At 42.1% G+C, this 27,879-nt stretch overlaps 1 protein-coding gene across 2 annotated transcripts in view; it reads right to left on the bottom strand.

The window, feature by feature from the left end:
* LOC133955570 (cytosolic carboxypeptidase 4) overlaps positions 1–24,882 on the bottom strand; it is a 166,511-nt gene extending 141,629 nt beyond the window's left edge. For both annotated transcript variants that reach the window (XM_062390471.1, XM_062390472.1), the window contains exons 1-5: positions 24,755–24,882; positions 6,854–6,917; positions 6,500–6,646; positions 4,626–4,757; positions 2,140–2,233 (exon numbers count right to left, since the gene is read on the bottom strand). In XM_062390471.1, coding sequence (XP_062246455.1) covers positions 2,140–2,233; positions 4,626–4,757; positions 6,500–6,646; positions 6,854–6,917; positions 24,755–24,811 — 494 coding nt within the window. In that variant the 5' untranslated portion in view covers positions 24,812–24,882. The remainder of the gene's footprint in view (positions 1–2,139; positions 2,234–4,625; positions 4,758–6,499; positions 6,647–6,853; positions 6,918–24,754) is intronic.
* Positions 24,883–27,879: the final 2,997 nt, after the last annotated feature.

Raw genomic sequence — 27,879 nt, 5'->3', positions numbered from 1 at the left:
TCTGAAAAAAATATCTAAAAACACTGAAGCAACACACTTTGTGAAAACCAAGACTTGTGTCATTCTCAAAACGTTTGCCCACAGCTGTATACTTTATGGGGTTGGTCATTGGTGTTTAAAATATACTGAATATTCAACTACTTTCTTTGTAGGCGTACTTTACAATATTGTCTGGACCATCCACTACTATTTTGAAGGTATTTTGTACAATTCTTTAATGTGTTTGTTCAGCTCTTTTTCTATTTCTATGTAAATACACTGAGAGAAAGAGTAAGAAGAAGCAAAAGGAAAAGAAGCAATAAAATTTTGTCTGCCCACTGTTTGTATTCCAGTAGGTCAGATGGTCTCTTGAGTGCAGTCACACTGATCTTTATGTTTGGAGAAGAAGAAAAATAGATTCTGTTTTGTTAAATTGTGTGAGCTAATCTATAAACGGTTAGATTGCATATTCTCTCTCCACCTAAGACCCAATAAACCTTTGCTGTATGAGCAAATAAAGCTATATAGGGTGAACTAGATAAATGTAGTTTATGAATAGGGAGTCATTGATTGATCAGTGTGAAACATTAAAAGTTAATTTGACAATAGTGTATCAAGTGTTCCTAAAATCTATAAATGCTTGCAGCTATATGACAAAATATAATATTATTAGCTGCAGTGTAGTTATATAAATGTAAATGTATAGTTGCTTGTTAGATGAATATCTCAGGAATATTAAATCTCTATTTAGCTTTCATTAAGTCTTAGATAATTTGATAGAATCACTACACAATTCTAATAGCAATGTGAAAACAATATTGTCCAAATTACAGAAAGTATGTACTTTTAGTATACATTTTCAGTACAGAATGTAATGTGGTTTTATGACATCTGTCTGTGATATATCAATTTGGTGACACTTCAAAGCACTGTTAATGATTTAGTGAGCTCTGGTCATTCGTTTTTGTTGACCTCCGTCGGCCAGTTCCATCTGAATACTCCTCAGTGTTCAAACAGCATTCATTGTCTTTGTTTCCAGATCCAAAATGGAGCTTTAATTTATCAACACCTATCTTTCGATACATATGGGAACTTGTGTAGGCCTATGCAATATCACTTGGCAAATGGCTGTCAGATTAGTATTTATACAGTAAGCTAGCTTCATGATATCTCTTGCCCATTTATACTTAATTATAATAACTCCTGACGATTTGGTTGTATATGATATGGAAATTCCTCACAAAGACATACTGAATTGTTAGTTTAAGAGTTATAAATGGCTATCACCCATGATTTATGGGAAAGGCTTGTCATTCAGCAACAGAAGGGGCTACTAAGTTGGGACTAATTGTTAAAGAGAGCTCTTGAACTGAGTGAAAATATCCATGCGGATGTAGTCATCGAGTCGGGGAGCTGTCAAATCTGTCAAATGTAAAATTTCACCCTTCTAACAATCTGATTTTTTCCATTCCCCTGAAACCCCATTCAATACTATTTATTATTTACATGTCTAATTGAAGGAAATAGCTTTTTTCGAAATAATTTAAGTTACACAAAAAATTCGGCGCATATTTGTATTATTTTGGTAGGAAAAGTGGGGTTCACAATAGGGTTGAAAAAATCACATGTACTAACTATATCAGATACTTTAGCCAAAATATAAATGACAGTAGATATAGATAATATGTTTTGTTTCAGATATATTTAGAGAATATTAGTATTTCCAGCTTAGTTGAGTGTTTGGTACTCCTGCTTTTGTTGGCCAGTTGAACTGGGTATACTGGAGGAATCTGCTATTTGAGTCAAATGTCTTCAGTTTTGACAGACTACCTGTCAGGGCTCAAAGAGGAGGAGGACAACATTTTCAGGACAAATAGGATAATTACCTTTAAATAAACACTGCAGTATGTATATGTATGGTGCAGCCCCTCTGTGATACAGTTTACAAGACACCATACTGCAAACATTTCCAATAATACAGTTAAGGACATCTTACCTAGCCAACTGAAAGTTATTTTTAGATCTACATACTACCAAAGTATAAAAAACAAGTCATTGCCGTCAGCCCCTGGGTTCTGAGAAAAGCATTTCAAAACCTCTGACACTACTTATTTATCTAAAGTTGTCAGAGTAAAATGCAGATATACTGGGTAAACATACTTGATGATGTGCAGATTTTTGGTGGTATACTGAGGGATGAGGTGGAAGATGACATCCAGTCCATGGTTTTCTCCTATTAGGTTGGCTGCAGAAACTGTTAGGATAACACAACAACACAATTAAATACTATTCTTTTACAAAGGAATGATGAGAGTTACTGATGTTAGTCATCAAATTTGTTTAAATACAGGTATTCTACCATGGAAAGTAGGGGGGGAGGGAACACTTAGAGTATGCTAAAACCTAGCTCCACACTAAAAGAATACATAACATAAAAACAAATCTTGTTAAGCAGATTAATGCGTGGGATAAAGGACGTGATGCCAATGTAGTCCATTTCCTGGGAATGATATACATCTGCCCTAAAGATAATAGCATATATAAAGACCATAGAAGCTCATAGTTTATATGATCCTGAGAGCTTAAGTCATGGTGTTCTGGTCTTGTGCACATTGGTTCCCTTAATAACTTGATAAATACCCAGTTCCGCAATCTGGTCCAATAGTAAAACTGTGAACCTATAGTTCACCAAGGCTTATTCAATTCAAAACAGTTGAGTCCTCTTTATTGAAGATATGTCGGCTTGTCTAATAATCAGAATGTTAATCCTCGGTTCCTCCAGTCGACATGATTGTTACGTACAGTATTCTGTATGTCCTGTATGTATACATGTATTGTGTTCTGTTTTGTGTTGTTGTTTTGTCTCCTCCTCCTTCTCCTGGTTGACTGGTGATGCCTGCAGGGACCGTAAGGGCGAGCTCTCGGGCAGGACGCGTCAGTGAGGTTGGCATAGAGGAAGAAGCACCATGGCCTCTCATCTCACCTGGTTCCAATCATAAAATCACCACACCTGTTTCCCGGATCTCCGAACGGACCTGCCCCTTTAAATAGTACTTTGTTTTTTGTTAGCGAGGGGAGGTTTTTGGGTTGAGCTGTGGCAGAGCTCTGATTGTGTTGCTTGGTTTTGCTTAAGTGTTTGCTGGTGCATTGACTTAGTTTTACTTGTATTATTTGAGTTGCACAGGGACAATCCGGGGTCTACATCTATCACACACACGTAGGTTTACTTCTTGTTAATACCCGAGGTTAGAGTGAGCACCACCTGCTGAACTTTTGGGTGCTAAGCACCTGTAACGGGGGGGTTGGTTTCTTTATGTTCTTTTTTTTTGGTGCCACAGACAGTCCTTGCTGATCCCTGTGTTGCTTTGTGTAAATAAATACTCTCTTTGCTTTATATCGGGTCCTGGATTTTGTGTGACTGCACCCTCACTACCCCAAACCTGGTGCATTTATGTTATCTCCTACTTCGAGCCACCAGAGGGCGTAACAATGATGAAGTGTCATACATAGAAGCACTTAAAGTAGTATAAAGTACTTTGAGTGGAGCTAAGAAGTAAAAAGGAGCTATATACATTAAATCAATTTGCCGCATTTAATACGCCAAAGGTTTGGCTTTGAAATGTGCCCTTCTGCAATACCTCTCTATTCTGCCACAGTTTCTGTTTTTCATTTTGGCTAGATTTCAATTTTTTTGGTCTTTTGACTTTCACTCTTGAATATTCTGTATAATCTAATGAGCTGATATCTGTTTATTTCTTATCAACTCTTGCTGTTGTCTATTATAATTTGTTTATAGCTGCATTAAAACAAGATGGCGCCGTACTAACGGGTGCCTGTCGTAGCAGCTCCTGGTATCAATATTTTATATTTTATATTTTATATTATTGTATTGTATTGTATTCAAATGTACCGCTGCTATGACGACTTAATTTCCCTTCGGGGTTGAATAAAGTAATCAATCTATCTATCTATTATCGTCATTGCCGCTAAAATTTGGAATTTGTAGTTAATTGCCAGTTGTTCACCAAATCCTTGTAATCTTATAACTGTATTGTTTGCACCTGCCCCTCCACCAAACTGTACTCCCAGGCATATAAATGGTAATGCCATGTCTAAGAACATTGCTTTCATAAGTATGGGGGCATGGATAATGTCCGGTTCATATGTAAAGTTTGTATCTTAGCTTGACTGCTACTTCATTGACAACTAGTTGATCAACACTGCACATACCTATGTATGTACTTCACTCCATGATGAGCTGCCAATGCATCAGACACTTGCCATGTTATTTTGAAACATTCCCTTATCATATTAACAAGTAGGATAATGAGAAATGCACAACGCCTGTCATTTAATCTCATAAGTCTAATGTGCACCAAATTGTACAAATGCATTGGTCTCAACATGATTTATAATTCCATTCATTTACTTTAAGATTAAACAATTTGAATTTCCTGTAAATTGATAAAGATACACAGATCTGCACTAGATTTGGATGAGTTCTTCCCTTGCTAATGCCCCATCCTCCCATCTAGTTTGGTTTAGCAGTTAGCATATACTGATGATAAACAAACACAAATGGAAACCTTTGCAGAGGTACAAAATTGTCAACGTTAATGCTGTTGTGACTTTTCATGTGTTGATACCTGATGAAGAAAACACTTGGATGACCCAGAGACAGGCAGCAGCCATCTTGACATGTTTGGCATTGTGTTTTAGCAGATTCAGAGTCAGCAGCACAGCTCCAGTCTCCTCTGCCTTCACACCAATACGACTATCTGCACAAATGGATACAAATTAATATTTTTATTAAAATGAAGCCATAGTAAGGACAAAATTTACTAAATGTATCCTAAATGGCTGCTGATATCCTCATCTGGAGCTGCGTTCGCACTGCACACAAACTTCGCACGCACTGCACACAAACTCTTGCCCAAGGGTACACAGGAGGTGCCGTTCGCATTGCTACCTTTGCTAACATCACTCCTTTTGCGAGCATTGCTACTTCCGATTGTGGACTTTTAAAAATCTTCATCAAATGCCAGTCATTTATTTTATATTCTGTATGGTCCCTCTGTGTTAGTAAGTATATCTCAATATGAAGTCAATACACCTCTACAAAGCTAATTATCCCTGTTATTCATCTATAGTTACTAAGTTCCTATTTTTATTCAGAATCTGCCAAAGTCTTGAGACTAAAAAAGTGCTAGATAAATACAGCCCATTTACACATTACTATTATTGCAGCCTCTAAACCAGACCTGGGCATTGTACGGCCCGCGGGCCGCAACCGGCCCTTTTGCTGTCTGTGACCGGCCCGCGTGAGGTCAACGGAATATTAGGAATCACATGTAAATAAGTGAACATCATGCAAAGAATACAACATTTATTTTATTTTGTTACACATCAGTGGCCCCTGCAGTCACCAGATCTAAATCAAGTCGGATGTTTTAAAAAATTCTTTATACATTTATTTGATTATTAAAGACCCCTTTCACCCCAGCCATAAACATTTTTGCCTGCTGCCATCTGGCCGACTGTACCGCAGCATCAGGGCCCGCACCACCAGGCTCAGAGACAGTTTCTTCCCCCAGACCATAAGACTTTTAAACTCCTCTGAACTGCAATAAATCCACCAGACCAGCACCGTGGCATATTTGCATATTTGCACTACTGCACAAATTGCACTATTGTTGTTTTATTTTATTTCTCTCTTCAAATTTTATTTTTTGGGTTGTAATTACTTAAGCATTGCTAGAAGAGAGCCTATGACTCAAGCATTATATTGCCAGCAACTGCTTAATGTTATTGTTGTGCATTTGACAATAAAAAATCTTGAATCTTGAATCTTGAATTCTATTCTGTCTATGTGTATTCTTTGCAAGCTTATGCACTTATACTATGTGTCTATATACTGAGATGATCAGAAACTGCAGGCTACATGGACAAGCCCTAAGATAAACAGGTACAGGTGAAAGCTCAGTTCGAAGGCCTCCAATGACAGAGAATTATAATAGGTGTTCAAATTGCACTGCTAACCAGTGATTGAATACCCCATTAAAAAAACAGTGATCTAAAGCCAAAATCCACAATGGAAATATGACACCATTAGAATTAGGACAAATCAGTCTTTGTTTCCAGTAATATACTTTTTTGTATCTACAACACCGACAACTTTGGGATGAGGAGGTTTTTCTATGGATTTCCAGATTTCCAGCACAAATATATGGCAGATAAATCTGGAGAAATAATGTGATGCAGTAAACAGAAAGCAGAAATAAAAGGAATGTTTCCAACATATTGTTGAATTCATGACATAAAAAAGAGGCTGTTTAAAGGCAAATATACTGTATATAAACAACCTTAAATTAGTGTGGTATTGATCATTAGGTGCTCAGTGAGTATAGCTACAATAATCTTGTGTAATACTAGTGTGTAAGAAGTTTGATTAAAGACTTAAATAGATATAATTTAGTTTCTCATCACCATCATTTTTGTAAAACTTTTGATCATTTCTCACCTCTGTGTCCAACTTTAGCCAGCAGGTGCAGCAGTGGCAGCAGGACAGTGTAATTGGGACAGAAACTGAAGCCAGTGTTGACCAACACAGACAGCAAGGCCTCGCTGCCACCTTTACTTATCAAATAGTGGATACGACGATCTGTACCTGAACAGAGACATAACGTTGATACAAAACAAATTATGTTATAGAGCTAAATTACTTGTGAGTTTCAGTGAGAGTGGCACATTTTGTTGTCGTTATTATTTCTCCATGAGTCCATTAGCAAACTGGATTCAGCCTTAATTGCATGGTGTCTCCTCCCACATCACATTGAATACAGCTGGTGTTGGTTTAAAGCTGATATTAGCTCACCAGCTGACAGAAGTTCATCCAAGACATTGAGGATGTTTAAGGTGCTCGCCACATCCCGTTCATTCTGCAGACACAAACAACAAAGAAATATAAATAAATGCAAAACATTTTCTTTTACATTGATGGCTATAATATTATATAGCCATCCATCTATATATTATCAGCTCGATGACAAATAAAGGAAAGACCAACATGAGAAACACAGGCACATAGGCATATATATTCCTTCCAGAAGGTCATCCTCTCATCAGGGATTCCTCTGTGAAGCCCATGCGCTGAGCACACTCTGAACCAACAAATCAATTCAATTAAATTGTATTTGTATAGTGCCAAATCATAATATACATTATTTCAGGGGACTGTACATAGTGAGTGAAAGTGTGAGAGAGAGAGACAGATTACAATCCGGCTCTCTGAGCTACTTCAATAACATCACACGGAGGCTTGTATATTAAAAGACACAGCGATACCCGTTAGCTTAGCGTAGCTGCTCGGCAAAACTGCCGTTGTAAACATAATACTGAATTACTTCTGGGCAAATCATACCTTGACCCATGGCATTGCTATGTACCTGAAATAACCAAAGGGGATGCTGTTGCATAACTAAACATAATACACATTTGAGGGACAGAACAGATACAACAAAAAAGAAAAGAAAATGCAAACCAAAATATGATCAAAAACCAGCTCATCTCATGCATGAAACATTTTCAAAGCTCCACATTGTTGGTCAACAAAACAAAATATTTTTTTTGTCTTGTTATCATTCGTTTGAGAATAGATGTTGCGTCACCATCACCCAGGTTGTTAATCTTCTCCGGCTGAGATAAATGGCCATTTTTACTTGACACAGAAGAAAACTTGCCCCTTCCTTTTTTCTTTTTAATGTACATTTGACCTAGAATGAAAGTTTAACATGAAAAAACTTCATTAAATAAAGTAGATAACAGAGTGAGAAAACGAAATAGAGGAGACTGTGAAACAGTGAAAGACTTTCTCCCTCTGGGGACAGAAGGGACAAGTGTCAGCAACTTCTGGATTTATTACAGAGACAACTGCATTGACAGCAACAGCTCCATGAAGAACCCTCCACTGTAGATCCCTAACCCTCTTAGTTAGAGGTTTGTACAGTGTTCTCCACTCCAGCCTCCGAGCCTCGTTCAGGGCCTGCCTTTTAATTTGTTTTGATTCAGTAATCTGACAAATAAATAAAACAGTGTCTTACCTGCTATAATGCTCAGGTTGATGTCAAAGACATTGTATAACTTTAACAAAAACCTTCATATCTAAAGACAGAAACAAGTTTAAAACTGTTTTTTTCCTTTTGAAAACCTGAATGTGTTCTCTTTCTCCTGTGGAGTCTGTCAAATTCTGCAGCTCCACTACGTTTCTCTCCAAAGCTTTCATAGATCTGGCCATGTCCTTTGTGACATTGAGAGTTTACTGTAGGCAAAGTTGTTGGATTTTTACTTTGCCCACGTCTCACCACAGCTATAAAGAGGTCTACTAATAAATGCCTAGATTAATATCTATACATTTATTTATAGTTGTATTTATGTATTTATTTATTTAAAATTAACTTACACATTTATTTATACATTTATTTATATATTTCGAATTGTATCTATTTATTTTTACATTAATGTTTTTATTTATACTTCTATTTATCCTCTGGACAGAACAAAATAAACTTTCAACTTCAGTCATCTATAGTTAGGGGGCGTGTTAAAGCTTCTGATTGGTTTGTAATGGTAATGGTATTGTATTTATATAGCGCTTTTCTAGTCTTGATGACCACTCAAAGTGCTCTACAATAGTTTTACATTCACCCATTCACACACACATTCATACAGTGCATCTATTCGCAGCACTTTGCTGTTCTATGGGGGGGCAATTCAGGGCTCAGCATCTTGCCCAAGGACACTTCGGCATGCAGATTGGTCAGACTGGGGGTCGAACTGCTGACCTTCAGTTTGGAGGACGACCACTCTACCCCTCAGCCACAGTCGATGGTGAATCGACTGTGGCTGAGTGTTACAGACCCAGCAGTCTCAACCAGTGGATTGAGTTCTCTTGAATAGAGCTATGAGTTTGGTTTGCACTGTGAAGCTATATCCAGCAGATGGAGATGAGGCTGTCGAATACATATAATATGGTATATAATATGGTATTTTTTAAATGATCATACTTTTTTTTTTTCTAATCTATTCTCTATACCAGTTGGAAAACATGCGATATGAGACAACCTTGTTTAATATCGGGAGGATGATATGCGATAAATAAACATAAACAATCCCTGGCTACAGACGCAGAGACATGACAGCTCCGTAGCCGGGAGAAGGCATACAGCCCGGTCGCAGCACCACCAAGGCTTGGGCAAACACCAGGGAGCCGTACACAGCTCCACTAAGTCCACTTACAGTGTGAATAAGGGTCTTTTCTATGGATGATCATTGACGAAGAAGAAAAAAATTGTATCTCATAATTATGACTTAGCATCTCATTATTATGAGATAGTATCACATTATTATGCGATAGTATCACATTATTATGACTTAGTATCTCATAATTATGACTTAGCATCTCATTATTATGAGATAGTATCTCATTATTATGACTTAGTATCCATAATTATAAGTCCATAGTGTGCAGGGGTACGAAACCTTTACTATATAAAGAGACATTTTGCCCCCTCTTCTGAACGAGTGGGCGGGGTTCAGGACCTTGGGCCGGTGCAGTTGGTACAAACACACGCACACGCACGCACATGCACACTCGCCCGCTCCAGGTATTTCATGATGGTCTGATACGATGATGATTTAAAAAATGAACGTTACGTTCACTCAAGTTCATCGTTACGTTCACGTAATAACATGAAAACTGATTCGTTAAGTTCAGCGTTCGCAAAAAATATGCACAACACTGTACAGCCACTTCAGAGGGGCTGAAGAGTCGCGTTCGGCTCCAGAGCCCTTTTACACTTAACACATCACTGACATACATATATAAATCACACACTGAGAATACATTTACCGATAGAGGAATGGAATGCAATGATGTGATTGTGTCAGTGTCCAGTAGGAAAGTGTTCTTGTGCTGCTGGAGTGGATAGTACAATAAAATGTATAAATATATTAAAGCAGCAGAAAACTATATATATATAAATATCTAAATATATAAGAATATGTAGTGGTAAAGTCTGTGCATGGGGCTAGCATAGCCAGTAAAGGGATGGACAGTGGGTTGGTATATAATAATGAGATGAGTAGAGAAGAGTAGAGTAGAGAAGGGGAGGGCAGACTGAGGTAGACTCATGCATGGCGTTATGTAGCTGAATGGCCCTGGGGACAAAGGACTTCCTCAGCCTGTCGGATGAGCATGACAGTGACAGGAGTCTGCCACTGAAAAAGCTCCTCTGTTTGATGAGAGTTCTGTGCAATTGGTGGTGCTCATTGTCCAAGATAGTCCGCAGCCTACTCAGGGTCTTACTCTCTGCAACTGTTGTGAGGCAGTCCAGTTCAGAGCCAACAACGGCTCCCGCCTTCCTCACCAGCCTATCCAGTCGCCCTGCATTCCTCTTCTTTATGCTGCCCCCCCCCCCCCCCCAGCACACAACAGCATAGAAAAGGACTGGTAGAACATGCGCAGGAGTTTATTGCAGATGTTGAACGACCTCAACCTCATCAGGAAGTAGAGCCGGCTCTGACCCTTTTTGTAGATTTTATCCACGTTGGCTGACCAGTCCAGTTTATTGTCCATACGGACTCCTAAATATTTGAAGGTGTTGACCACCTCCACACTGACCCCCTCGATGGAGACTGGAAGCAGAGGATGCTGAGACCTCCTAAAGTCCACCACCATCCATTTGCTGCGCGTTTTATCTATTTGCTGCACGTTTCTGTAATGTGTTGTGTTGTGACATTTATGATGTTTCTTACTTTGCTTGTGTTTTGTCAACTTGCATGTTGCTGTTCGTTGAGCTCTCAGGGCCACCGTACATCCGCTCTGTTTGCTGCGTCAACCAAACCAAACAGAGTGCTCTGAGCGAGAGATAGACAAGAAAAGAGGGAGCGAGCAAACGGTGGATGAAGGCGCTGCTCTGAATAAATATTGAATTAATTAATAAAAGTATTGATCTTTATGTGATGATCAGTATTGATATTGTGATGACAAACAAATCAACTTTTAAACTGAAGTAAGTCAGATACGTCAGCAGAGAGAGATTCGATTTTTCACAAACACTTTATTTACATATTCTTCATTTTACTAACACTTGTTTACAGCATTATTCAATAAATAGAAAAAGTGCTGCTGTTAAAAAAAACTCAGTCTGTTAAAAAGTGTGGAAAGTACAGCTCATTGTTGGTGACGGAGCAGAGGATGTCATTAAAACACCAAGTTATTTTAAAAGACTCAAGAGCAGATACCATTGTGTAAAAACTGGTCCGGAGGTTTACCACCCACACCGCCCCCGCTTCCTGCCCATTCTTGTTCTCTACCCTGTTTTTTCTAATAATGTAAATAGCCATCTTGGCCTCACCTGAGAGGTGGTTGAGGAGCTGCCATTTATCTTTATCTGTTTTGTTGTAGGCAGCTCCCATGATAAAACCCTTCTCAGTAAAATTGACGTTAAAATCGCTAAAAACCGCAGTTAAAAGAGCGAAGAAACTTGTCAGTCTCTTGCACTCAGTAAAAACATGATAAATTGTTTCACGTAGGTCGCAAAAAGGACACTTGCTTAAAACGATGGGATTAAGAATAGAAATAAAAGCGTTGGAAGCGACGGCGCCGTGTAAAATTCTCCACTGGAGGTCGCCTGTTCTTTTCTTAAGGGGTGGTTTGTATAAAATCCTCCACTGTGGGCTGGGTCCATGCTCTCCCCACCTCTGTGACCATACAGTGGGGGGTCTGTGGCTCAGTCCGGTCTGGTGGATGCTTTTTACACAGTTCCTGTACAGTGTCTCTTTGTCCATTTTGTGTAATGTTAGTTTGTGTGTATTTATTTCAGTTAGTAGGGGGCCGGTCTTTTCTCCCAGGCCTGGGCTCAGGATAATTTTTGGGTAGGGGTCTGCAGCCTCTGGTGCGGTCTCCCCCCTCTGGTAGGCCCTCAGGAGGTCCTTTTTACGGATGGAGAGCCTCTGGGCCCAGAGCTCCAGGATCCTCTGGGCCATCCGGGTAGACTGCAGCCCAAGCAGGGAGCCCAGGGCCTGGGTGTTGTTGAGTGCCTGCCCCAATGCATCCACCAGCTGCTGTAAGGTCACTGTTCCAGATCGGGTCAGCGCCGCCATTAGGCCAGGTGTTGATGTGCCGCTGACGTCCAGTCTTGCTCCATTCACGAGTGGTTCTCTCAACAACCAGTACAGAGAGTCTGCTTTTTGGCACCTTTTTTGTTAAAAAGGGCCCATGATTTAAAAACACCTGATAAAAAGGAGGCACCCACTTAATTTTAAGAATTTAGAATCTGTTAAAAACAGAGCATCATCCAACCCCATGTTATTGGCACGCCTAATGATGCTGCTGGCCACATTTCTCCACACCAGATTTGCTGGACCTGTTGGATATTTTTGGATGAACTGGAGTCTAAAAGTTGCAGTCCGGCTGGCCAGGTGGACGAGGCCCTGTCCCCCTTCCTCCCTGGCTAAAAACCCCCCCTCTGTGGCACCCAGTGTAGACCCCCCCAGAAAAAATCCTACATTTTCTTTTGTAAAGTGGAAAGCAAACCAGGGGGGGTTCCACACACATTAGGTGGTGCCACAGTTGGGATGCCACAAGATTATTTAAAACCAGTACCCTCCCAGGAAACAGGAGCAGCCATTTCCATTTTAACAGTTTGTTTTCTATTTTTTCTGTGACGTTCTCCCAGTTCTTCTTATGTATGTCGTTGTTTCCTAAAAACACTCCTAGGTACATTATGCCCTCCCTCTTCCATTTCTTATTCTGCGGAGGAGAGGTTCCAGGGAGAGTCCGTAGAGCATCCCAGACAGAGCACAGCCCTGCCTGACACCTCTACCCACCCTGAATGGAGCACTCAGACTGCCGTTGATCTTCAACACGCTCTCAACGTCACTGTACAGCACCTTGATCTTAGCTATGAAGCCAGCGCTGAAACCAACCTTCCCCGCGTTGAACACAGGAAGCTGTGTTCAACGCGGTCAAAAGCTTTTTCTTGGTCTAGGGAAATCAAGCCTATATATACATCGAATGAACTGGAGACATCCAAAAGGTCTTGAATAAGGTGGACATTGTCCACCATGGACCTGCCGGGAACGCAGTAGGTCTGGTCCCTGTGAATGACCTGCTCCATAGCCTTCCCCAGCCTGGAGGCCAGTGCTTTGGACAGAAGTTTGTAATCCACACAGAGCAATGACACAGGGCGCCAGTTCTTGATGTCCTGCAGGTTCCCCTTCTTCGGGAGCAGTGTGAGGACAGCCCTCCTGCAGGACACTGGCATGGAACCAGACGCCAGACACTCATTAAAACCTGTAAAAGATCGTGAGATGAAATGCCCCGGTAAGCTTTATAAAACTCCGGTGTCAGTCCGTCAATGCCAGGAGCCCGCCGTCCCTGCATGCCTTGCAGGGCGGTCAGCAGCTCCTGCTTCCGGAGGGGGGCAGCGAGCTGTGAGTTGGACTCTTCTGAGATCTGAGGTAGTTCTTCTTAGAACTCCTCCCTGCCAGTGTGTTCTTCCTCAGAAGAGTACAGCGCTTGATAAAAACTCACAGCCCACTCTCTTATCTGGCATGGCTCCATCAGCTCTTGCCCTGTGTCTGAGAGCAGAGTGTGGATTACTCTCCTCTGCCTGTTCTTTTTCTCCAGACTGAAGAAGTAGCTAGTTGGAGCATCCGTTTCAGCAATGTTCAGGAACTGAGACCTGACTAACGCGCCCTGTACTTTACTTTCTAAAAAGTCGGCTAAAGCCATTTTTTTTTCCTTTGAGGCTTTCAATATAACCTTGATTTCCGGTGGACTCACTTAAATGTTCTAGTTCCACTATGTCGATCTCTAGATCTTTCATAGATCGGGTGGCGTCTCTTGTGACATTGAGGGTGTGTTGTTGACACAATAGGCGTATTTGTGTGTTACCATGGTCCCACCACTGCTTAAGACTGCTAAACTCGCCCTTCCTCTGTCTAAAAACACCTCTGAAATAAATAAAAACATCTTTAAAATTCGTATCGAATGTTAAAACAGAATAAAAATGCCAATAGGCGCTCTTCGGTAAAACATTCCTGACAAAAACATGACATAATAGCAGGGAATGATCACTAAAACCAGCCGGCATGATAGCGCAGCTTTTAAAAATGTTAAAGTGATGTTTAAAACAATAAATCCTGTCTAACCTGGCTGAGGAGATCCTACTCTCTCTGATGTGGGACCAGGTGTACTGTCTGCAGTCTGGATGCATCCTCCTCCACACGTCCACCATGCCGTGAAAGCGGACCAGCTGCTTTAAGGCGTGCTGAGAGGCTGGATGAGGCTCTGCGTGGTTGCGGTCCAAAATCGCATCTTCGGTGCAGTTAAAATCCCCACCCAAGAATAAAAAATCCTCCATGGCACAATCATTAATAACCTCACTTATTTTCAGTATAAACGGCTTCCTCTCTGCACCGGTTGCTGGAGCATAGATGTTAATAAAATCAGCAGTAAAATGGTCGAACTGAGCTTTGGCTAAAAGAAGCCTCCCCTGGATCACATGTTTGACCTCCAGCGAATTTGGTTTAAAAGCCGTGGAGAAGAGGAAGCCCACTCCTGCGCTCAGGGAAGTGTTGTGACTTAAAATGGCCTCCCCTCCCCACTCCCTCCTCCAGTCAGACTCATTATTAAAATCACTATGCGTTTCTTGTAAAAACATGACATCAATTTTTTTCATTATCATAGTTTCATAAATACAGGTTCTTTTCTTTTGATCTCTTGCACCGTTCACGTTTAAAACCCGAACTTTAAAACATCAATGTTGTTATAAATGTTAGAAACAAAAACAGAAAACAATAAATTAATTAATACACACATTGCTGTCCTTTTCATCACTGCTCAGTTGTCTCTTTGCTCTGAGCACCAGTTTTTTAAGTCTAAAAACTTCCTGGTCTGTGAGGCCAGATTCCTCCCCCTGGCTGACGTGGAGTCTGGCCGAGGAAATAAAAAGACAGAGATCTGGGAAGTGCTCCTCAAGTTTCAGTTGCAGATTTTTTGTTTGATGTAAAATGATTTAAATTTGTCTACTGTAAGGGTTTTCTTTTTTTGACTGCTGTTAAAAGGCGGAAAGTCGCTGCTATCAGACACACGCTCACTTTCACTCACAACACTCTCCATTTGCACTTTACTCGTCTTTGAGTCAGTTAAAACTGTCCTAGCTGACCTCCTACGTTTTACTGTTTTCTTTTCCTTTATTGCTTCTTCCTCCATCTCCTCCTCCTCCACCTGCTCACTCCACACCATCCTGCCCTCAGCTGCTTCTCCTCCTCTCCTTCCACTGTCCCCTCCCTCCTGCTCAACACTTTTTTCTTCACCCGTCACCTCCTCCACCTGTTTGCTAACTACATCACCCTCTTCCTCCCCTTTTTCTCACACCTCCTTTTCCTTTACCTCACCCACAACATCCTCCACCAACACATCCCCCCCAACACCCGGTGTATTAGCAAAACTCACCCTCGCGATGGCTCGGTCACAGCCACGGTTCTCCACGGAGATGTTGGAGGAGAAAACCGTGGCGCAGCGACCGGGCGCCCAGATGTGACAGCCAGCCCCTCAGCGGCCGGCCCCCCGGAGGGACCGGCCAGCCCCGCGGCGACCGGCTCCCCAGCGGGTCCCTGTCGCTCCGGCACCGGAGGAGCCGCGGGGGGCTCCTGCCCCAGCGCTCGTAGCCACATCAGGACCCGGGCGGAGCCGGGTCACTCCGTTTCGGACAGGCTCTCACCGTGTGTCCCTCCTCCCTGCACCCGAAACACTTCATCATAGATGAAGTGGCGAAATTCACGTAGTCGTAATCATCTACTTTAACATGGAAGCAGAGGTTGAGCGCCTCGTTCCGGTTGTTAAGTATCATACAGAGCTGTCTGCGGTGGGACACTACGTGTTTCAGTAACGGAGACTTACATCCAGACAACAACTTCCGTATCGGGCACGCTACCTTCCTGTGTCTGGAAAGCTCTCTACTGAGAAAACTCATCGGTGATGAACGGAGGGACATTGGACAGGACCACCTTGGTAGCGGGTTGGGACAAAGGCAGTACCTGTACAAAACAGCCGTTCACGGTAATACCTGTGTCTACCACAGAGTTCACCTTCTCCACGCGGTCCAGGAACACGACCACAGCGCTGTTCATCCAGGCCGCTGACACCACACAGCTGTGACCGACCTTTTCCCCCACAGCGAGACCGATGCTCTCCACGCTGCAGGGGAAACTTACACAAATCTTAACCCCGTGCTTACGTGTCAGTGATTTAAAATTCCCACTGGCCATGGTGGCCAGTGGGCATCGCACCACCAGAGAGAGAGAGAGAGAGAGAGAGAGAGAGAGAGAGAGAGAGAGGAGAGAGAGAGAGAGAGAGAGAGAGAGAGAGAGAGAGAGAGAGAGAGAGAGAGAGAGAGAGAGAGAGAGAGAGAGAGAGAGAGAGAGAGAGAGAGAGAGAGAGAGAGAGAGAGAGGAGAGAGAGAGAGAGAGAGGAGAGGAGAGAGTGAGAGAGAGAGAGAGAGAGAGAGAGGAGAGAGAGAGAGAGATACATACATACATACATGGGTCAAATGACATGACGAGGTAGAAGTATAAAGTTCTGGGTCAGCCAGCCCAGGGCAATGTTGGAGCCTTAAGGCCGAATTATAGTCGGGTTGCACGCACGCACGCAAGACACTGAAGACACGCCCCTTTCGTGCCCTCTGGCGGCTTGCGTGCGTCCGCCAATTTTTCTAACTACACGACAAAGCGACGCGAGCCTCACCCAGCCCGCAAGGCTTGCGATTGGTCTGCTTACTACATCCCATCCGGAGTCTAGTTTCCGGTTTCATGCCCCACAATACGCGGAAATCACGATGATTTAGGAGAAACGAATATGGACCAAATAGATGAGCACTTGGCAGGAGAGATCCGAAAGTATGACCACTTGTATAACCCGTCACTGACTGGCCGATTTGTCCGCCAGAAAGAGGCTATGAGGAGCCGGAGTGGCGATATAAATAAACAGTCGACGAAGAAGAAGACGTCTCTCCTTTGTGTGTTTTGTCTTCAAAAAAGAACGTTACTCCGCCTAATGTTCTGGCGGTGAATTGCGTTGCAACGCGCGCAGCATGTTAGAGAAGTATAAACCAAAACGAGTCCGTCGATGCAACTGCGTGGCCTTCCGCGGTTGCAGTCGCAGGGACTATAATTCAGCCTTAGGCAATATTTCAGTTTGCCCCCCCCCCCCCCCTCCAGAGGTTACATTCATTAAGTTAATATAGATGTTTTAAATGTAATACCGCATGTAGGCTATATAAAAACAATATAAATATATAATAGAAAATATACAAAGAGTCTGCTGTACTGACAGCTAGCTAGCTATTCCTGTCGACGAAAATAAACATTGATGATGTGCAATTCTCGTGCGGGCAGCTGCCTGGCTGTTCACACAGGAAGCACATTTCTCCACGCTGGTTTGGGGGTAAATGATGATGGTCTTCACAGGTGACTGACCTCCACAAGCCTATAGCCGCCCCCCACAAGAGATTGTGTGCTTGTGTGTGTGTCTGTCTATTTAGTCACAACTGACAGCCTGGTATCAGGTGAAGAAAAATAAATGATCCGTTCCCCCAGTTTAACAAACCACTTTACGCATGTAAGCATATAAAACAATCAATCAAATTTTGTAATGGTAATTTTATTTTTTTGTGAAGCCTATATTCACAAATCACAATTTGTCTCAGAGGGCTTTAACAAGGGATGGCACCCTCTGCCCTTAACCCTCAACAAGAATAAGGAAAAAAAACAAAAAAACTTTTAAGTGGGGAAAAAGAACGTAGAAACCTCAGAGCAGTGTTGCCAACTTATCGACTTTGTCGCTAAATCTGGCGACTTTCCAAACCCTCATGACGACTTTTTTTGTCAAAAGCTACTAGCAACAAATCTAGCGACTTTTTCTGGTGATATTAGAGACTTTCTGGTGTTTTGGAGACTGACATGAAAGCACTTATCGTTCCGCATTTACTGTCCTCAACGAGCAGTGCCATTGAAATCAGTCTCTTCAACGATGCAGAGTCCACATCTCTTGTGTGGAAAGTAGTGAAACAGAACCCTTTCAGGGCCCTGAAAATAGCTACTTTCCTTACTGTGGAGTTGGCAACACTGCCTCAGAGAGAGCCACATGTGAGGGATCCCTCTCCCAGGACGGACAGAAGGGCAATAGCTGCCACGTGTAATGTAGAACATCAGAAAGCATTGATTAGAATAATCATTTGTATTGTATCATAATGGAAGTTAAATAAATTGAAGGATTATTGTCAGTAATGGTCGAGTATTTTAGGATAAATATTGTATATCAAGCAGTCTTGTTGTTATCATAGTCGATGGTCAGCAGCCACCACGATCGGATGCCGCTATAGTCCACAGTCATTGTCCACTGCCCCCATCAGGATACATCATCAGCTGCCACCTCGATCGTGGTCCACCTCAACTATCAGATGCCAACACGATACAGGATCCACCATTATGATCTCGATCTCTGACACGCGATCCAACATCATAATCCACAATGTGGAGGCATCTGCGGACGATAAGGCCAAGGGACTCCGGGGAAGTATTCAAGTCAGTCTGGATAAATTCAACTGACTTTATAAATTAGTACGTGTGGGTGGCGGGGAGCACTCCATTTGGTTTGACGCAGTTGAGGACTTCATAAGCTAAACCAGTGATTCTCAAACTGAGTGGCGCCCCAGTGGTGGGGCGCGGAGGCATCACAGATTGGGCGCGACTGGGAGGGGGAAATATGAGGCGGAAATAATATTATAGCCGAACCAATGTTTTAACTTCTGCATCTCTTTAATGGCGGAGAAGTAAACCAAAATTTCTGAAAGTAATGTGGATTAAATGTTCATGTGTATTTTATGTTAATACACACGTTAAACCTGGCCCATTTTGTTGGGGCGGGGGAGCGGCAGGGGCGTGACAAATATTCTAGACCCAAAGTGAGGCATGACAGAAAAAGTTTGAGAACCACTGAGCTAGACCGAGGGCAGAGATTATTAAACTGAGGGGCCGGTTTGCTTAATGAGGTAATAGATTTATTTTTTTCTTCGCTTGATACCAGGGGGGCTCCGTACATTAAAATAGTACCAAATATTGCCAAAAGCAAATGGAATATTATGCTCAATAAAGAAAAGGAAAAAGGTTGGGCATAGCTTGTGTACTTTAAGTGCATGCATGTGAGGAAGGTTTATCTATACTTTGCCTTCATGTAAGATAAATCTTATATAAAATTTTGCATTAAAATTCAAAATAAATTAAATGCACTAGCAATATCTCTGAAACGACATGTCACTTATTAAACACAATTAGTTGAGACATAGTCTAAAATGCCTCTTTCAATATAAACGTAAGGTTCTTATAGAACTGACAGGCAGGCTGTTGTCAGTTCTATAATGTCAGTTTCATATTGAAATCATCATCCAGCTACAGAGCCATCAAACCAAGCATACTCACTGGACTAACATCCGAGGTCCGTATATCAGCGGTAAAACTTAGGTTGGTATCTATTAGACTGCGAATGTGTGTGGCGAACACATCCTACGGGGCAGCTAAACATCTGAAAGAAGTGGCAACTTGGCAGTGTGTAGCTGGGCTTGAAATGTGGCATTAGCCGGCGAAAAAACGGCTGGTCATCAAGCACGATTAATTCCGTTATTCTTTCATTAATTGCTTTAGCCTGTGGAGTGTCTCTAGCAAACGTCCTGCATTTCTCAAACGCCTGCTGGATAAACACTGCTGCACTGACACTCGCTTTGGCCTTTACCCCTCACTAATACTGGCTGCAAGCGCCTCGTATCCTTGCCTAAGGTGAGTTATGACATAGATAGTATTCAATTTGTAAATGTTTTTCCCCCTCTCAGAACCTTAGCACATTTGTTGCAAATTGCAATTCTACAGTCACTCTCAGAAAGTGTGATCAACGTTGACACCGGACTAACACTTTCAGTTCCGACGTAAACACATAACACTGGTGTAATCGTGATGTGATGTATGATGTCATGAGCCTGGTTAGCTGTGATTATCGGACATTTTATCGGCTAGAACTGCCAATTCTGATAAATAAATAATAATATACAATCCCCAGTAGTATATTGGACCGATATATCTATCATGCATCCCTACAAACCATCTGGCTGATAAATATACGCAAAAAGAGCAAGAAGGAAAATAACTGTAGATGTGGCAGTAAATTGTAGCAAGGCTGAGATCAAAAGTATATTCCAATCAGGACTGAAAAAGAGATTGGCAGGAAGAATGGGACAGAGGAAATAAGTGCAGATACTTTCATAGTAGTCAAAAGAAAATAGATGAAATGAGAAAAACCACCTGAGATACGAAGGATTCTGTCCACAATATTATAGCCAGAGACACCCTTAAAAATTCATTCCAAAGAAACAGTTTAACGTTAAGTCAAAGAGAAATGGTACTCAGGTGATGCAGGATAAATTATACTCAGGTTTCTAAAAAACACAGGACTCTATAACAGAAATTAGGTAAATATCCATTGTGAGTCACATTGATGCACCGATGTAGCCTGGATGCCAGACGAATTTAGCCCCGCCCACAACATTTGAGGTCGGGAAGTTCGATCTGGTGCTTCAGCTTCCGGTGTGACCCGCACAAAGTTTTAACGTGGGAGTGGATGGGAGCCAGCTGTTATTTAAGGCTTGGCGCTGCGCTGAAGCGTCGCTTCGGTATCACTTCAGCGTCCGGTGTGACCCTGGCGTTAGTAAATAACTCACAATGCGAAGTTAACATACATCACATACTACGTTGCTCTGATTGGTTGTAGGTCTATCCAATTGAGCGAAGAGGAATTTTATTTCCTGGTCAGTTGAAACACGCCCCATAATCACAGCCCAATGGAGCGGTCTCAGACTCACATTCTGACTAGAATTGTGAGTCTGACAACGTCAGGCTAGCACCGATGATTTCTTTGCAAAAAAAAAACATCAGAAGAAGAAGGGGTATTATGAGTTGGCTGCCTGAACTAGCTAACAAGGGCGATCCATTTATAATACTATCATTAAATATTATATTAACATTCAATGATTTTTTTTTTTTTAATGAAAGGGGAAACATGAGAGCTTTCTTATATTCCAATTGTGTTTGCTGGACTTATTACTTGGCGCTTGTCATACCTTCATAGTATGTTTAAAGAACACTGTCAACAGTTTTCATTTTGTACTTAACAAATATTTTTTTAAGGTCCTCTAGGTCAGCCTCCTTGTCTCCATCCCTCTGTGTGTGTGTGTCTGTGTGTGTGTGTGTGTGTGAGAGAGAGAGATCACGAAGGGCATTAGGAGTGCAGCTGTTTCTGATTGCCAATCAACTCAGCTTAAAGAGCAGACTTCAGCTTCACTATGCCGCCAGAGCTTAGTCTCTGTTACACCCACCCCTCCTGTGCATACTTATCAGTTTTTTGACTCTGCGATCTCTGGATGAGCCCCTGCTCACCTGGGGCCTCATGTACTAAGACTTGCGTGGATTTCATACTGAAACTTGGCGTACGCCAAAACCCAGAAACTGTCTTACGCACAAATAAATTCAGATGTATCAAAGTGTGCGAACGCATGGATCCAAGCACGTTTCTTTTGTACATCTCAATCAACGTGGAATTGAGCGCACATGCCGACGTGCCAAACTCCTCCCTGTCCACGCCCTCATTTAAATATGCAATTTCATTTAAATAGGCCTCTGGACCTGAGATTCACCTATTAATCCGATCACCTGGCACCATGAACAGAGTTAAAAAACGCAACTTCACGGAGTCCGAGCTCGAGATTTTGCTCCACGAGGTAGAAATGCGCAAGCATATGTTATTTGGTACCCTGTCAACAGGGATAAATGCTAAACAAAAGACAAATGAGTGGGAGCGTGTTTGCGAGGCCGTCAATGCAGTGGGGTCTCAGCAGCGCACACACTCTGAAATAAAAAAGTGGTCAGACCTCAAGGTGGAGGTGAAGCGGAGGGTTTCTGCCCACCGCCGAAGCGTGACCGCAACAGGTGGGGGGACGGGAGTGGGGGAACTCTCCCCCTTCGATTTGAGAGTGGCCGCTTTGATCGGTGACACAGCTCTCACCGGAGTGGTGGGAGCCCATGAAGGGGACACCGATCATCCCCAAGGTAAATATGCTGAATTCATAAATGCTGTAATTATACTGGTCATACAATTGGCTGCTTACAATACACAACGTAAAAACCACACAATGAATGAATGCAGAAGTGCACCGCGGGCGACATTTCTAACTTTACGCCCGCTTTTACTGACGTGAATACTGAACACGTCAGAGAAACATGATATTTGGATGTGCACAAGCCCCAGATGTGCATTACGCTGGTTTATACATACGGGACAATTACACGAATAAAGCATTTACTCACCCAGAAGCCACCCATCGCGTACAGTGCCAGCCTCCAGCCTGTTCCCAACCATGCTGTTGGTCAGAATGAATGAATCGTGCGTTGAACCAGGCCACCTTGCCACGATGTTAAGGAGCTGCATTTGCGCATCACATATCACTTGGACATTGATAGAATGAAAGTGTTTCCTGTTAACGTAAACAAATTCATCCTGTGATGGCGCTTTTATGGCAATATGTGTGCAGTCAACAGCTCCGATTACATTAGGGAAACCGGCTGTTGCTGCAAATTGCGCTTTAATGTGGGCCTGTTCAACAGCATTGTATGGGAATTTGATGTACCTGGATGACATTCGGATGATTCCGTCCCACCCAGCTGGCATGGCTCGGCTCAGGGTGGACTGGCACACTCCTGACCGATCGGCCAGCTCCCGCTGGAAGGCCCCTGTTGCCAGGAACCCCAGCGTGGTCAGCACCTGTGTGGGCACGGACAACCCCTGGCTCCTGGCTGTGTGGCGCTCTAGGGCCGGCCGCAGCTCTGCGCACAGCTCCAGTAAAACTGGCCTGGGGAAACGAAATCGGCTCATGAGCCAATCGTCATAATTTGCGAGTAAGTCCTCGCGTTCCCTAAATATACGTTCCCTTCGGATGTGACCATTTGCGATGTCCTCTAACAACGCTAACACAGCCATTGTTAAAACAATTTTCTTCATCCATTGCGCATGCTTTTATAGCCACCCATATAATTGCAAGGTGTGTTAATTGTTCATTAGTGTGTCTCTGATTTGCAAATCACTCTGATGAGTCATTGTTTTCACCTTTTTTCCCAGTTTCCCAGCGTCACCTCTAAGTGTCGCCAAAGGAACAATAGCTGTAGAAACGTGCGTACGACAGCTCTGGAGCTGGCGTGGGGAACGCACATTTTTACGGTCATTTCACGTTTTGTACATCTGAACGTGAGCGTGGAAAAGGACGTACGCCACGTTTTTCTGCGTACGCAACCTTAGTACATGAGGCCCCGGGTCCTGTAGATTCCCCTCTCTGAGCCCCCACTCCCACCACTACCGGCCTGAATGCCTGCTCTGAACACCAACTCTCTTTCTCAATAAATAACTTGTAAACCTGTTCTCTGCCTCTATGTCTACATTTGGGTTAAGTTAAATCTTGTGCTTTGTTTTGTTGAAGAACATGCAACTTTATGCTTGGACCTTATTGCAGCATTCATTGTATGGACCGACCACAGGAACCTTTACTACCTGCGCTCCTCTTAACAACTGAACTCTCCCCAGACCCACTGGGCCTTGTTTCTCAACTGTTTACACTTCATGCTCACGTATGGTCCCAGAACAAACACTAATCAAATCATCAAGATCGTCAACCCCTCTGCCATAGGATTAAAAACGCCTTCTTCTATTAAGCGGCTTTAGATGTGGGGTAGAGTGGTGGTCCACCTACCTGAAGGTCGGCAGTTCGATCCCCAGTCTTCCCAATCTGCATGCCGAAGTGTCCTTGTGCAAGATGCTGAACCCTGATTTCCCCTTTATAGAACATGAAAGTGCTGCTAATGGGTGCACTTTGTGAACGTTTGTGTGAAAGTTAAACTGTACTGTTAAGCGCTTTGAGTGGTTATCAAGACAAAAAAAGCGCTATATAAATATAAAACCATTTTCCATTTAAGATCCACCCCACGTTTCATGTTTCCCTGCTGACAACAGTTACAGACAGAGAGCCTGCTCAGTCCGGGACAGCTACCATCTTGTTTCCTGCCTGCCTTTGCACTTCATTAAAAATACCATTTGTTCACTCACAAATCCTGTTTCTGCTTTTGGGCCCAGTTCAAAAAACAAAACCTCAGAGCACAGCATCCTAACCTGTACCAAACTCATGCCAACATGTCCACACTTCACTTTCAGTATTTTAATATTCCTCTCACTTCTGCTTTTACTAATGCTAATGCTAGTCATCTATAAGTGAGCATATACTGTACTCTGAAATGTCAGCGAGCACCAACAGAGTCCCAATTCTACAGGGAATATGTGGCTAATTCTAGTGCCTATGGTCTCATCACTTAATCCTCTTAGTGGCTCATATAACAAATGTCACATTTAGCTAAATCTAGTACAGCAAGTAAGTTTTATAGTAAATACTGATGATTAAATGAATAAACTCATTTTTAACCAAAAAAAATTCTCTGAATTCACATAATACTGTTTTTTTAAATAACTTCTAACTATAAAGTAAAAGCTTAAAAATGAAGCCATGTTTTTGTTATCCAACATTGTAGTTAAGATATGATCAGCATAACAATTATAGTAAGATCCTACCTTAAGAGCAGAAAGAAGGACCTCGAAGCCAATGGAGGTTCTTGGAGAGGCTGCCATTCTTAGTCGCCTTTGCTCTGTACCAGTCAGTTGGTCTTAAGACAGTCAGACAAAGTTAAACTAACTTGCACACAGATAAACAGAAGGACAGAAATATTGGAAGGTAGGTGTACTCGCACTGCCAGAGATCCTCAATCTCTCTCTCTCTCTCTCTCTCTCTCTCTCTCTCTCTCTCTCTCTCTCTCTCTCTCTCTCTCTCTCTCTCTCTCTCTCTCTCTCTCTCTCTCTCTCACACCAACAAGCGTAAAACCAAAGCATCTGTCTCTAGTTCTCTCTGACACCAACACATATGTCCACATGCAACATTGCTCCTGTGACAAATAAGTGAGAATGAAGTGACACAGACTCCAAAATAAAATTGTCCAGTGCATGGTATGTGTGTGTGTCAGGGAGACAAACAAGGAAACATATTCACATGACACTCCTCTGTAGGTGTCCTCTTTTTCTGAAAAAATGCTCAATGTTGAGTGATTAATGTGCTATACACCATCTTACTAAATATTGTACAAATATATATTGTTTAAGTTTTTCTATTGGAAAATAAAAACATGGGTATTTGGTATTTTGGAGAAGATTAGTCCCTTGAACATATATAAAATATGTGTCCTGTTGTGTTTGAGTGCATGCGTATGCCTGTGCATGTGTAATTCTATCCCCTAGGATAAAGTGCTCCAGAAAACATTTGTGCTGTGGTGTTGAGAAGGCAGCCACTATAAAAAGGCCTTGACAAGACCAGCTGGTCAGCTGCAGGACACAGACTATAGTAAGAGACAGACCTCAATGAGTAAGGGTTGAGGGCTGATGTAAAATTAACCCTAAAATGTTAAAATGTTTAGGGTAATAAACAAACAACACAAGAAAAATGCCAAGTATTCAGTCATTTATGTTAAAACCACCACAGGTCCAAAGTGTCTGGAACATAAGAAAACCTTGGCACTTGTGTTAATAAACAGTAACATACAAAATTACATACAAAATATATTAACACCCAGGTATCTGTCTATTATGTACGGTATTAGAAACATCTGTCTGTATAACCTAGGGGTGTAGCGGTACATGTATCTTGGTATTTCGATACGCATGTGTACCGAACAAATGCAGCGAGTCCATGTGTGGAACTTATTTCCGTACGCACAAGTCTCAAATTTCCAGGGACAACTTTAGGAAAGCACCGGATGTGCTGTCGGCCTGTGGTCAAAGCAATAACGAGCGTCATAGGTGTTTTTATAGCAGCGGACATGCCACCGTTCTTTGTTGTTGAGAACGCAGGCTTCAAACACACTGAAAGTAATCGAGCCCCGTTACAAAGTTTACTCTCATCCACATTTCAGCCAGCAAGTCACACCAGCCCTTTACAAACCATTGTCCCTATAGTGAGAGTGTTCTCCACAGTGAAGACATTGTTAGTACCAGCAAGGCCACCCTTTGTAAACCATGTGGACAAGATCAGCTTTTGGGAGAAAAGCACATGAAAATACATATATTTAATAATGATAATCATAAAACACTAACGGTACAGTTTAATTACAGTTAATTTTCTACACGCTGCACCTTAATAGATATTTATGTTGTGCAATAATGCTTAAAAAGTGATACCATAGAATGGTGTGCCTTTTTGTATTCAATAAATTTGGTTATCAAAATAAAATATGAAACCTTAATATTTAAAATATTAAATCATAACTTGAATTGGTTAAAGTTGTCTCGGGGCACAAACCTTCGAGAAAGGGAAATGATAGCCAATATATTGATATTCTCATTTAGATCTAGTTCAATTAGAAATCTCAATATTTATTATTAAAGATTATATAATGAACAGTGAAGGTTATGGAGTTCTTGACAGTGTAGCGGTTGGCCAAATTCACTTATGCAACATTAATTAAAAAACGTTTTAAAGAAAAACATTTATTATGAATATAATAATAAAGTATAAAAACACAAATCACTAACAAGCGTACTGACTAAACCAAGATGTGTATGTGAGTGTGTGTGTGACTCTGTAAATCAGGGGTTCTCAAAATGGTGGTTGACCAAAAGAGTAACGCCTTCCTGTGGGCTCCTAAGATGGTGGTTTGGCCCTGTAAAGTTAACAGCCCCCCCCCTTTCTTCTGCAGAGAGGAGGTACGTAGGTGGAGAGATAAGCTTGGGTCTGTGTAAATTGAAATCAGAGAATGAAAGTCTGTGTAGAGCGTCACTAACATTAACTTTCATTTAACTTATTACCACAATCTAACAACATTTATCAAACTTATAAACATCACACAGAATCAAATAAACAGTCTTGCTTAGCTTAGCGTCATTATTTATATACCAAGGCTTGCTCGATGTCCCCCTAGATGGCGCTTTCAAACCAAATGGCTGCAAGACCCCAAATTTGTTAAATTTCTTGGTGATAACATTGACATTTACTTCCAGTTGAATACAGATCAAACAACTGCAAGTGTAAAATGGGAAGCATTTAATTACATTAGAGGCATGATGATAAACTATACAAGCTTTAAATCTAAGTCCCATTTTGAAGAACTAATCAATCTTGAGACTCAGATAAAAATTTCCATGACGAAGACGTAACGAAAACGGATCTTTGAAAATAAAAACTATGACTAAATCTATTTTAACTTACGTTGACGAGAAGAGACAAAAATGTTGGTGGTTGACTAAGTCACATCATTTTTTTAAACATCATCGTATCAGGCCTTCATGAAGTATCAGGAGCGGGCGAGTGAGTCTGTGTGTGTGTGTGTATGTGTGCCCCAGATAGCGCACCGGTCCGGAGGCTCCGCCCCCCGCCCCGCTCACTCGCTCAGAGACACAAGATCAGAGCTCATTCACATGAAGAAGCCGGTCAGTGACTCACCGGCTGCTTCTTAACTATGGAAACAGTGAAAACACAGAGTTTCTCTGGTCTCAGCTGCTCAGAGATCAGCGCAGCAGCTTCTTGATCAGAGCAGAAGCTGCAGTTGGTTTGTACCGAGCTTCAGTTTCTGTGTCCGCCTCCAGCCTGACCTGCTCTCACTTTTTGTGTTCACATTTAAAACTAAATATATATTTCTAAGGTATTAGGCTGC

This window comes from Platichthys flesus, chromosome 6 (genome assembly GCF_949316205.1).
Source record: "Platichthys flesus chromosome 6, fPlaFle2.1, whole genome shotgun sequence".
Classification (NCBI taxonomy): domain Eukaryota; kingdom Metazoa; phylum Chordata; class Actinopteri; order Pleuronectiformes; family Pleuronectidae; genus Platichthys; species Platichthys flesus.
Note: the sequence above shows the minus strand (reverse complement) of the source record. Positions and strands in the feature narration are given on the sequence as shown.